Raw genomic sequence first — 12578 nt, 5'->3', positions numbered from 1 at the left:
AAATGCAAACCTCAAAAGGAGAAGCATAGTTCCTCTCTTTCCTCCTGCCCCGTTCACCTCTTCAGCATGAATCCTGTTTGTGCCGTGATTCTGTTAGATGTGGGTCAGGAAACAGCTGGCCTGCACGCTGTCCACAAGAAGCCGCCTCCCCAGAGGCAGGTTGGGGATGGTCGTGGGCATCTGAGCTGTACCCCTCAGGGCCGTGCGGCCTGTCTGCTTCCCAGCCCCTATGCCAAGGAATATATCTCTCCTTGTAAGACTCAAACCCTGATGGGAACACCGAGCCTCCCCAGCCTGCCTCTGACTGCAGCAGCTCCCTTCTCTGAAGTCTGAGTCAATCTTGGTAACTTGCAGAGCACCGATTCCTGGAGTGCAGTCCCTGGATCCCAGGGATCCGAGCCATGCATTGTTGTGGAGAAGGAACACGCTGATCCCTTAGCACAGCCACCCAGGCTTAGTCAGCATCATCTGCCAGTATGGAAACAGATGAAGTCATCCAAAGGGGCCATTTGAACCATCCTCTGCTGGTTTCTCAGGTGCATTAGCCAGGGAGGAAGCTGGATCACTCTTGAACCAGAACCTATATGGGATGCCAGAGCTGCAGGTAGTGGCTTAACGGGCTATGCCAGCTCCACTCTCACTTAAATAACAATATTACTCACGCCATTGCTCAGTGGGAGTTTGGGGGATGAAAATTCTGTAGTGTCATTTTGGAAACTAACAAGCAAACTTCACTCTGCCAAGAACAGGTGTTGAGTTGGGGCACATGGTCCTCCCAGAAAGCAGTGAGTTGGAGTTCCCAACAGAGCCCTGGAGGTTGTGAGCAGAGTTGGTGTGTTTGTATGTGTGTGTGTGTGAGTGTGTGTGTGAGAGAGAGAGACACAGAGAGAGAGAGAGAGAGCATGCGTATGTGTCAGGCTCTCACAGGTAATGGTGACAGAGGGTAGGCCTGGAGGCGGGGCTGGCCATGTCATCCTGTCCCTTGTGCTTGCAGTGCTGGTGAAGGGCCAGGTGACCACCAAATACTACCGGCTGCTCTCCAAGCTGGGCGGCTGGGTGTGGGTGCAGAGCTACGCCACGGTCGTGCACAACAGCCGCTCGTCGCGGCCCCACTGCATCGTGAGTGTCAATTATGTCCTCACGTAAGTCAGCCGCATTTGTTTCTCTCCTTGTCTCTCCTGCTCCCCGCCCCGCCTCGTCCCTCCTTGCACCTCGCCAACAAGCACCGTCTCTCTCTTCCTCTCTCTTCTCTCTCCAAATTGTCCATATGTCTCTTGTGTTGTTTCTACTTGAACAATCCATCCTTTCTCTGTGCTTAGTGGTGAGGGCCGAGTGTTAATCTGAAACGGGCGGGTGAGGAAGGAGGGACCCAGCACAGAACCCCAGTGAGGGACATGGGGGTCGGGGACAGGTGGGAGACACCCCCATTTTGAACAGGTGCACATCAGGAACACACGTAAGCTGTTCCTGTTCATTAGGATCACTAGGGCATCCTTGCCATTCAGGTCAGAGGAAATCTTCCATTAAGCGTGTGGCAAATAATAATGAATATCTGGTCCCCTAAAAAACTGGAAAGTCAAGTTCAGTCAGGAGGACGTTTTAAGGCCAGGAGAGCAACAGCACACCCACATCTGTCTGGGGAGCATCTCTCTCCAAATCGTCCAACAGAACACAGGAAATGTGTGTTGCAAAAAAAAAAAAAAAAAAAAAAAACCCGGCATGGATTTCCAAGTTTTGAATACCAAAATGAACTGAACTTTTCGTTATACTCTCCTGGCACCCCAGTTTGGGCTGGTGCTTTTTGCATTAAGAAGGAGCAGTACTGAGTCCTCTCCATCCCGCCGAGCATGTTTTGGGGTCACTGGCGCAGGAAGCTTTCATATCCATGGGGAACTGGCCTTTCCTCAGATGCCCCTCCACAGCCTCCGTCCTGTCATCCAGTCCCAGCCCCTCCAGGGGGCTGACAGTGCACCTGCTCAGGGGATGCTGCAAGGGGAGCCACCCTCCTGGTCACTGGCACCTGCTGCACCTGCTGGCGATGACTCGCCGCGCTCTTGCCTTCCAGGGATATCGAATACAAGGAACTCCAACTGTCCCTGGACCAGGTGTCCACATCCAAGTCCCAGGACTCCTGGAGGACCGCCTTGTCTACCTCACAAGAAACTAGGAAATTAGTGAAACCCAAAAACACGAAGATGAAGACGAAGCTGAGAACAAACCCTTACCCTTCACAGGTAATACACACTTGCGCGCACACACACACACACAAACACACAGCAAGGGTGTCACGAGAAGCCAGACACACTGCTGGGCTCAGGCTCAGGACCTGGGCATGTTACAGCAGGGGCCTCCCAACCCGGGGCAGGAGGACTGTGCAGTGAAGGAAGGCCCTCAGGGATGTCTGTTTGCCTGCATTGACAGAGCCTGGGGCAGGCAGCTATCAGGTAGACCGCTCTGTAACAGGGAAACACACAGGATACCGAGTACCTGAACCATGCCCTGCAGCTGCCCAGGGTGTGCAGGGAGCCAGGTCATGGGTAGAACCAGAGCTAGAGCTCCTGGCACTCAGACATGGATTGTGGACCTGTAACTACTAGGCCAGAGGTCTACTCCTAATAGTATTTTAAAAAAGAGATTTATTTATTTTTATTTTAAAGGCAGACTGACAAAGAAGGAAAGACAGAGAGAGAGAGAGAGAGAGAGAGAGAGAGAGAGAGAGAGAGAGAGAGAGAGAGACATTCCATGTGCTGGTTCACTCCCCAAATGCCTGGAGCTGAGCTGATCTGAAGCCAGGTGCCAGGAGCTTCTTTCTGGGTCTCCACATGGGCATAGAGTCCCAAGGCTTTGGGCCGTCCTCGACTGCTTTCCCAGGCCACAGGCAGGGAGCTGGATGGGAAGTAGGGCAGCGGGGACATGAACTGGCTCCCATTTGGGGATACCAGCGCCACAGGTGGAGGATTAGCCTGTTAACATCACTGTGTTCTCCTGATAGCATTTTTAAAATGAGAACCTTCTCTCTCCTTTAAGTAGTTTGGGAGCTCTTGGCAATGACACTATGTAGCCCAGGGCTTCTGCGCTTGTCCCAGGGTGGGGGCGATGTGGGCCTGGGCCCCTTGCGGTGAGATCTCACCAGGCTGAAGGCAGTGTGCTTTGGCCCCTGGGCTTTCCTGTCACTGTCCTCTTTGCCTTGCAGCAGTACAGCCCATTCCAAATGGACAAACTGGAATGCAGCCCCCTGGGAAGCTGGCGAGTCAGCCCCCCAGCTGGCACCGCGGCTGCCCCGGATCAGCAGCTGCATTCGGAAAGCAACGAGCTGCTGTATGCGCCCTCCTACAGCCTGCCCTTCTCCTACCGCTATGGCCCCTTCCCCCTGGACTCACACGTCTTCAGTGGCAAACAGCCCATGCTGCCAGCCAAGTTCAGGCAGCCCCAGGGAGCCCCGTGTGAGGTGGCACGCTTCTTCCTGAGTGCGCTGCCGGCTGGTGGCGAGTGCCAGTGGCATTATGCCAACCCCCTCATGCCTGGCAGCCCATCTCCAGCCAAGGGCCTCTCGGAGCCACCCCTGAACACCACCCGGCATAGCCTAGTGCCAAGCTACGAAGGTGGGTCTGTTGGGTGTGCATGTGGGGGTGGAGTGGGGCAGCCAGAATAGAAGAAGTGCGTGCTTCAGGAAACTGTTTCTTTGTTGCTAAGCAGGGCTTGTGCTAAGCATGCCTGCTCCCCATGCTAGCATGGTAGGCACCCATGAAAGTACCAGGGGGCCCAGCAGCATTCAATACACAGGTGTGTGCGCATACCAGGCAAATGCAGGAGGCCCAGGCTGGCTGCCCATCTGAGCATCCGGGGGAAAGGGGTGGGGCAGAAATGCTACTTGCCAGCCCAGGGCCAAGGATGTGAAAACTCAGGTCAGTTTCGCCATCTGTCAAGTGGGATCCTGGTGCTCCGGCCCAGCACACTGGGTCAGGGCTGGCTCACAGCCTGCTAGCCCAACCACAGCCAGGCACAGCCTTGGAGCTTTCTCCCCCTGGTGGTGGGCACGTCCCCTGTGGAGGTGACATGGGTTGCTCAGGGCACAGACTACTGCTTGCTCCTTACCAGTGCAGGTGGAAGGTGAGGATTGAGGGTGAAGCTGCTTAAAACAAATTCATGTTTGCATTCAGCCCTCACTGCCCCCTGGAGTGCAGACAAAGGTAGTGCAAATGTCCTGTGGGCAGCAGGGAGACACACACTGGACAGGATGACATACTCTCCTGGGCAGAGTTGCACCATCCCCGAGGGGAGGAGGGCTCCCTGGAGTCAGTCTCCTCTCCTCCCCTCCCCTCCCCTCCCCTCCCCTCCCCTCCCCTCTCCTTTTCTCCTCCTCCCCTCCTCTCCCCTCCCCTCCTCTCCCCTCCCCTCCCTTCTCCTTTCCTCCCCCTCCTCTCCCCTCCCCTCCCCTCTCCTTTCCTCCCCCTCCTCTCCTTTCCACTCCCCTCCCCTTCCCTCCCCTCCCCTCCTCTCCCCTCCCCTCCTCTCCCCTTCCCTCCCCTCTCCTCTCCTTTCCTCCCCCTCCTCTCCTCTCCCCTCCCCTCTAATTCTCTTCTTGTTTTCTCTGCACATCCTCCACATCTCACTCTGTTCTAATCTGAGCGGAGGGATCCCTCACTGGAGAAGCCCAAGGCTTTCCAAAAGAGGCAGCCAGGGCTGCTGACCTGCACGAGCCCCAGGTGCCTGTTTCATGCCCCTGACGCCCACGGGTCCCATGGGGGGGACACATCCGGACATGCAAGGAAAGAAAAACCAAGCCAAATGACAAGGCTGACAATCCTGCTGGCTCCACGGCGGCTGGCATTTTTCTTTGGGAATGAGCTACACGAAATTTTGATATTTTTTTTGTTGCCATTTTGAAAAAGTTAACAGGTTATTAATCACTTGCTTGTCACACTTGGTTTAAAAAAAAATGCACCTTTGAGGTCCATTATGAACCATTTGCCAGCCTTTGGGTATTGGAGGAAGTGGGGGTAGAGGGGGAGGGGAAAGGAAAAGAGAAAAAAACATAGTTTTTAAAAATGAAGGAAGCAAAGGTTTGTTGTGACCACAGCAGTACTAGGAGAGCTGGCTTGCGGCATGTAACTGGGGGGAGGGGACAGAGTCCCTTTCATTGGGGGATTCCCACGAGGGATGCAGACAGGGGCCATCTCCTTCTAGGGCACTTGTGTCCCCCTGCGCGGCCTGGCTGATGCTGCAGGTGTGCCCAGACGGCGCAAACTGGTCTTTTTAAACAGTAGCGCCACGTGGGACTAGCTGGAAAAGAGTGGCATCCAATCAAGGACCTCTTGGGCAAGCGTCCCAGCTGCTGCCCTGTCCTTTCTCAGCGTGGCTGCCGCACGGATCAGAATGGGAAGGTGAAGGGAGGGTGGGGATCTGGGGGTGGCGCTGTTCTGGGGCGCGCCCCTCCCTCTCTCGGTGCCCGTGTCTAACGTGTCGCTTGTCCCCGCAGCGCCCGCAGCCGCCACAGCACGCAGGTTCGCTGAGGACACCGCGCCGCCGCTGCCCCCGCCGCCGCCGCCCAGCTTCCCGAGCTGCGGGCACTACCGCGAGGAGCCCGGGCTGGGCCCGGCCAAGGTCGCCCGCCAGGCCGCCGTGGCCCGTGACGGCGCCCGGGGGCTGCGTGCGCCCGAGTGCTGTGCGCCCATGGCCCCCGAGCCCCCGGGCGCGCCGGCGCAGCTGCCCCTAGTGCTGCTCAACTACCACCGCGTGCTGGCGCGGCGCGGGCCGTTGGGAAACGCCGCGGACCCGGTGCCCGGCCCGGCCGGCGGCCCTGACACCGAGGCGGGGGCGGCGGGTACAGCGAGTGGGCTGCGGCCCCGGCTCCCCAGCCCCGCCGGCCCGCCGCCCGGCGCGCCTCGGCCGCACTACCTGGGCGCCTCGGTCATCATCACCAACGGCAGGTGACCCGCCGGGCTGCAGGGCCGCCCGCGGGGAGAAGCCCTAGGCCAGGCCTGCGCAGCAGGTTGAGGAGGGGCGAGCTGCATATGCACGATATAATTTAATTTATACAGAGACGACTATTTTAATAAGACCCTGCAGCCGACTTTAGATTTATTTTTTTTTTTCCTTTTTTAGCCGTCGATGCTGGGAGAGCACTGGGGTTGGCCTCCTCCCTGACCTGGTCACCTGGCCTGGTCTAAAGCCCTGTCCTGAGGGGGTTGTTGAGAGGCCCTAACCCACCCTTCAGGGCCCCTTTTCCATTCTTGGGTAAAGGCAGGATTTGGTGATGCCAGGTTCCACCCATAGACAACACCACTGTCTTTAAAAGTCACTCAGAAGCCACATGCTTACTCTCCCCACCCCTTGTACAAAACTAGGTATGGGGGGGTGACATGCAATTCCGCTGTGTGCCCGTGAGCTTTGGGGTGCACCCCAACTCCATTAACCAGCTCTTACTTCCCTCCCAACCCCTGTAAGCTCTGGGGTAACACCAACACTAGCACCTTCCAAAAATCCCGAAGAGACATCAAATGCTATCAGATACATAACGTTAGAGATACTTGATGCAGCGAATGATCCTGCCTAGCTGGACTCTGCACACCCCCTCCATGACCCACACAGACCTGTAGCTCACCGAGGCTGGTGTTGGCTGCAAGGGCTGTTACAAATGTGGTGACGTTGCAAGTGCAATATGAAAACCGGAAACTGGCTCACCTGCGTCTTGTGGGAGAAACCAAACGTGCTTCTGGGACGTGATGACAACCATGCAGACACTGCAAGCCTTCTCTGTATTTGATGCCCAGCAAGAGCACTTCCTGCAGACATGTCAGATGCAGAACCGGTCCCCGGGAGCTCCTTTACCAGGCACCGGCAGGGTTTTAGAAAATAAACGTCCATTTGTTTTTATGGCTTTTTTTTTCTTGAAGATGTGATGGAGAACAACTTTCAAAATGCTTCAAAGCCCTCAAACTGAGTTAAACTTTCCACTTTGCTGAATGGCGAGCCCCTCCCCCCTCCGTTTTTTAAATGTATCATCTTAGAATCAAAGCATACCTGACCCCAAGCATGCTCAACCTGTGAGCTGACCCGGGGCGTGTCACCAGCGGGGACCTGACCCTCACTGGGTTCCTGTAGGGTGCCAGCCGGACAGCTCCTGGGGGGCATCATCATTTTTTTTTTTTATTCCACACGTCTAGTGATTGAACTGGCTTTCTGGAAGGTGTGGGTTTGATGACGCAGGCGGGTCTAGTCTGTGTTCACCCCCAGGCTGGATTTAGTAGAAAAAACATCACGGAGGCTTTCGGAAGCAGCTTAAGAACCAGGGGCTCTGCTATGGGGGGTCGGCGATAGAAATAGGCACCATGAAAAGTACACACCTCGCCGGTGAGCGCGCCCTTGTCGAAACTGACAGGGTGAGTTTTCACCACCTAGAACCTGAAGGCTGATTCCCTGGGAAGCTGGAGCATGGCCAGCCAGCCAGGGCCCTGGGGCACCAGGAGCCGTTCCCATGGCAACCTCATATTGGCATGTCCATCTCTTAAGAGCGTACACAGCAAAGCTGGGATATTGTTTCTTGACTTCTGTGAGGGGGCTCAGGCAGGGAAAGGGGAAGCATTTTAATACCTATGCCTTCTCTTTCACACACACACACACAAAGAAAAAAAGTAGTGAGCCCTAACATGTACCATGTTGACAAAAATGCCAGATCAAATGGATTTGAGGAATCGGCTCAATTCAAGACCGGCTCAGCCCTCCCAGGGAAAGGAATTCCTTTATGTGTTTGGAAGCCCATTTCCAAAAAAGCCATTCCATTCATACCTTTGTAGAGAAGTGAGCAGCCTGGGGGAGCGCCTGCTTCTTCCAGCACCTGCCCAAACCCACTCCACCTCCAGCCTCCTCCTTTTTATTGTTTTAGAAGTCCCATCACCCCTGCCTGCCTCCCTAGGGTGGCAGTGGGGCACTGGGGTGTGGGAGGTGTGTTGCATAGTCAGCCTACGGGATCTGTGCAAGCTGGTGGGGTAGACTGGGCGTGGGGGTGTTGGCACCGATGGCTTGGAAGTCTCAAGAATGATAGCTGCTCCAGCTCACAGAAGGTTTATCCACAATGCCTTCTCCCAGCTCTCCCCCAACCTACAACATACTTTTTTGGGAGAAAAAAAAAAAGTTTCCATAAACTCAAACACCGTAAAAGAACAGAATCACAAAGCTATTAGATCAAATTTATTTTTGATCTCCTTGAAAAGGAATTTTTTTTAACTTTTTGCTAATTTTCCATCCTTTGGAGTAATACAATTTCTCTTTTGTAAGACGCTTGCTACCTTTGCTGAAAGTACATCAAAGATAAACACGAGCTCTTCAGTACTCAGAGATACGTATTCCTGACTATGTAAGACAATATTTATTTTGTAAAAATATGTTTAAATATGAATTAAAAAATACTGTAACCCTGAACCGTGAGTTGCATGTTTTTCACCAGTGAAACTCGTGGTTCATCCACCAAGGAGCCCACGCTGGAGGACATGGTGAAGTTTATTCAGTTGACTTGCTTTTTTAAAGGCATTGGTTCAAAGTGAGTTTCCCCCTCCTCCATCCCAAGATGATTTTTTGAAAAAAACTGAAAATGTAAAAAGGGTTACACTTCCTGGTATTTCAAACTGCATAGTAACCACTATGAATAACGACTCCCAGACAGAGGGGCACATACACACACACCTTTGCATTCTATGTACCCCACTAGGGTTAGGGGTGTCCATGCTGTGTGTGTCAGGGGGCAAGAAATGATTCTCCCACCCCTTCCTGGCGCCTCCACCCTCACCTGCGCCTGTGTCCCTACATGCAGGTGCTGCGTGAGAAGCCCACCAAGAAGGTTGCAGGACATACAAATCCTTCTTACTCCAACCCCTTATCGTGCCCCATGGCAGACTCCTAAAACTGCTCCAGAAGTGCCCAGTTGTCACTGTGGCCAGCGTGGGGGGGGCACTTTCTATGCATCCCCCCTGGAGCCAGCCAGCCCCAGCCCAGCAAGGAGAGGCACCTTCTCTTTTACAGAGCTTGGGGGTGGGGGCAGATGGCAGCATGCCACTTCCAGCCAGGGTTTTGGATGGCCACACAGGTCCCCAGAGAAGTGGTCACATTTCAGAGAATTGGAATACGCAGGGTTTTTGTTAAGACATTCAAGCTCCATAAGACCCCAGATGGCAGGGACTTGGTGGGGGCATCCCTGCCTTCAGTTGTGGTGGTGGGGGGGCAGTGTTGGGGATGGGTAGCAGGTAGAACAGTTTCCCCAAGTGGTCAGAAAAGGGCCTGGCTTTGGTCGGTCCCAGCAGAGCAGGAGTCCAGGGTCTGGTCTGTGGGCACCAGGACATCTGCTTCTGCTCTGTTCCATGTCCCTGCAGGCGTCGGGGGTGCCCTGCCACCTCGCAGAGGCCTTGCGCAGTGCCTGTGTCCCGATGCCGCTGCACTTTGTTAGTTTTCGCTGACAAAAAGGAAATGAAATGATAACATTTCCCCCTCCATCAAGCAGAACTGTCCAGAATAGAACTTCAGTTTAAAAACAAAGCCACGGCATGGTTCATGTTATGACAGTGTGAGGACCGAAACCCATGCCCTTAGGCCCCTGTGGTGTCCTGCAGTCGCCCTCTCTGGGTGGGCCCCTTGGGCCGTTTCTTTTGTGGGGGGACTTTTATTTAAACTTGGTCCTCATTCTGAAAGAGGGTGTTTAGGAGAGAGTGACTGACTTTTTCCTTTTTTGGGGAGAAATACCATTCTAACTGAAGTCTTACTTGCCGAAGTTCTTTTGAAGATACATTTCCAAGAAACGCAGGTTGGTTTGGTGTACCACTCGTGTTGTGTTTTTCCTTCCTTCCTATGGGGCTGGCGGAAGGTAGATTTTATATTGCAAACCACAAGTTCCTGGAACCGGCTGGGCTGGCTCAGACCTGGATAAAGATGCTGCTGGTTTACAATGCGGGGATGTTGTTCAAAGCTGAGCGCGCCCTGTCAAGCTTTCTTTGCACTCATTTCAGGATTGGGGTTGGCAGGAAGGCAGGGGAGTGGACAAAACAGACAAACAAACAAACAAATGAAAAAACTGGCCTTTTAAGGCTGCAAAGTAATGGGCCGGCTCTCAAATTTAACAGAGATAGGAGCTGCGTGGAGAAAGCATGGGGAACATCTGGAAATGGCAAATGGTTATCAAAGGCTTGCTTTCTTTGTTCTGCCAGGGAGACTTGTAGCGCATCAGAATTTGAACGTCATCGCTTAAAGCTACACACACACACGCTTACACAGAGGTGTTTACACACACAACCCTCCTCCATACAGAAGATGTTTGGTGTGAACATCATTTTTCTTTCTTTGCCATGTAGGGAAAAGCAAGGCAAAAAAAAAAAATGCTTGCAAATATAACACTAAGGATCGTGCCTTCCGGGTGCTACACCTTTTGGGTGTTGTACCGCCTGGCTGGGAGGCCCCACGTGTCGGAGGGAGCGTGAACCTGGAAGCTCCCAGCAGCCCAGTGTGTGGGCAGGAGAGCCAGCCTTCACCAGCATCGTCCCCATCTCTGCCCGGGCACACGGCACCCCGTTAGTGCACTCAGGCCCATGACCCTGAGCCCAGCCCTACAGAACACACAGTGAATCTGCACACTGACCAAGCAGCACTCACAGCATAGGGCCTGAGGGGTCAGCTGAGTTCACTGCATGGTCACTGCCACGGTTGCTCGCTGCAGGTGTCCAGGGACCGCAGTGCTGGGCAGAGGGGAGGTCCTAGAGGTCTGGCCTCTTGCTTCCGCTCTTGCCACAATAACACCCATTAAGCATCTCTGCATGTGCGTGTAGGACAGTAGCCTCTCTCTAGAGGCCGAACCACAGGGAACCTCCACCCCTCTCACCAGTGGCCTGCACCCAAGCGTGGTTTCGTGACTATTTCTTAGTGATCTAGCAGTCGGTCTCCACTCCTGGGAAACCCCTGTCTGACCCCATCCTGAAAACTCCTCCTGACCCCAAGCACAGGCTTAGGCTGGGAAAGTTGGGGGGACTCTGCCCACGCGGGATCTTCATTTGTCAACTCTGTATCTGCACGCATCTGCAAATATCCACACCAATGGCAACATCACAACAATCCTAAGGACACAGGGGAAAAAAAAGAAAGCTCCAGAGTCCACAAAGAAATTGGAGGATTAAAAACAAAACTAAAATAAACAAATCCATCCGAATTAGTTTTCCAGGTTCACTGAGGTGAGCAGCACACTTGCAGTGTGTTGGAGCTTCCTGGCTCATGCACCAGTGAGGAAGGACGCCTGGTCCGGGGCGGCCAGTGCCGGGGATAATGAGGCTCCGGTCCCTGTGGCTACTGGCCTTTGGGCACGAGCAGGTTCCGCAGCATGTCAAAGGAGTTGCCATCCGGGTGCACACTGACCACCTCTCCGTCCTCCCTGAGCACCTGGAGGAAGCCGGAGTCATCCAGGCCCACGATGGAAACCTCAGGCCCCTCGGCGCTTCCAAGACGCACCTGCTGGCCACTAGAAATGCAGGGAAGCCAGCGGTTACTGGAGCTTGTCACGAGCAGAAACAGGCCTGAGGTCCCCCGCCCCCACCCTGGCCCGGCACTCCGCCCTGCAGGGACGGCCTCTGCAACAGCCGCAGCCACCACCCAGGTGCCAGGGATGCCCACGTCTGCCTTGTCTTCCCAACCCCACCCCGCCACTCCCCGGCAACTCAAGAAATGTGGGGGTGTCTCCAGGCCTTTCCCTTGGGACTAGGGGAGAAAGAGGCCTCATGGAAAAAGAGATCTCATCTCCTAGGATGAGGCCAGGTGGCACGGGTCGCAAGAGGGCCTCACTGGGTGTTTCGTCCCATGAACAGTTCTACAGCACAGGACTTCACCAATGTTGATTCTGAAGAATTCCACATCTACAGGAACGCTGGATGAACCAAATTTCCTTCACATCTGTTGGTACCAAAGGCCATTTTCCATATTTGCTCCCTGTCTGCATTCACACACACACATATACACATGTACACATCATGACCACACACACGTGACCACAAGCATACACATAAACTTGCACACATGAGTATACAACATGCAACCATGCACAGTGCACACACACATGCACACACTTGTATACACATGCCAGGAGCACACATGTGGACAAACACACTGGAGTACACAGGGGCACACCCCCTCACCCACATGCACACACACACATACACGTTTCTGAAGGCTGCTCCGTGCCAGCATGGTGAACTCAGGAGCTGAAGCCTCCTGCACGCTGGGGACAAGGGCCACCTCCTGGGAAGCTGTCTGTGCCACGACCCTGAGGAGGCACATCCTTGAGGCGGCAGCAATGGCCGAGCTCATCCGCAGGCCACGGTCAGCCTCTACTCCCCCGTTCCATGACTAGCCTCATGGCCACTCCCGGCCACCTCCGGGAGCTGATTCTGGCTCACACATGACATTCCAGTGTCCTCAGCCTTCTCTCCTCTCCAACAGTCCTCCCGGCCTTCTGTTTCAGGACTAGGTTCTCACACTTCAGCTGCCGGAGAGTCTCTGAGGCTCTCAGAAGGCAGAAAGGGCTGGGTTTTGATAATACTCTGGGTCTGATA

At 54.4% G+C, this 12578-nt stretch overlaps 2 protein-coding genes across 4 annotated transcripts in view; one reads left to right on the top strand and one right to left on the bottom strand.

Annotated features, from left to right (window-relative positions):
• SIM2 (SIM bHLH transcription factor 2) overlaps nt 1-5934 on the top strand; it is a 40775-nt gene extending 34841 nt beyond the window's left edge. The window contains exons 8-11 of the mRNA XM_004594188.3: nt 995-1142; nt 2066-2234; nt 3194-3602; nt 5480-5934. Of these exons, the coding sequence (XP_004594245.2) occupies nt 995-1142; nt 2066-2234; nt 3194-3602; nt 5480-5934 (1181 nt within the window). The remainder of the gene's footprint in view (nt 1-994; nt 1143-2065; nt 2235-3193; nt 3603-5479) is intronic.
• A 5343-nt stretch (nt 5935-11277) lies between these two features.
• The window catches only part of HLCS (holocarboxylase synthetase), a 181672-nt gene continuing 180371 nt past the window's right edge, over nt 11278-12578 (bottom strand). For all 3 annotated transcript variants that reach the window (XM_058661643.1, XM_058661641.1, XM_058661642.1), the window contains one exon: nt 11278-11491. In XM_058661643.1, coding sequence (XP_058517626.1) covers nt 11320-11491 — 172 coding nt within the window. In that variant the 3' untranslated portion in view covers nt 11278-11319. The remainder of the gene's footprint in view (nt 11492-12578) is intronic.

The sequence above is a fragment of the Ochotona princeps genome, chromosome 3 (assembly GCF_030435755.1).
Source record: "Ochotona princeps isolate mOchPri1 chromosome 3, mOchPri1.hap1, whole genome shotgun sequence".
In the NCBI taxonomy this organism is placed as follows: Eukaryota; Metazoa; Chordata; class Mammalia; order Lagomorpha; family Ochotonidae; genus Ochotona; species Ochotona princeps.
Note: the sequence above shows the minus strand (reverse complement) of the source record. Positions and strands in the feature narration are given on the sequence as shown.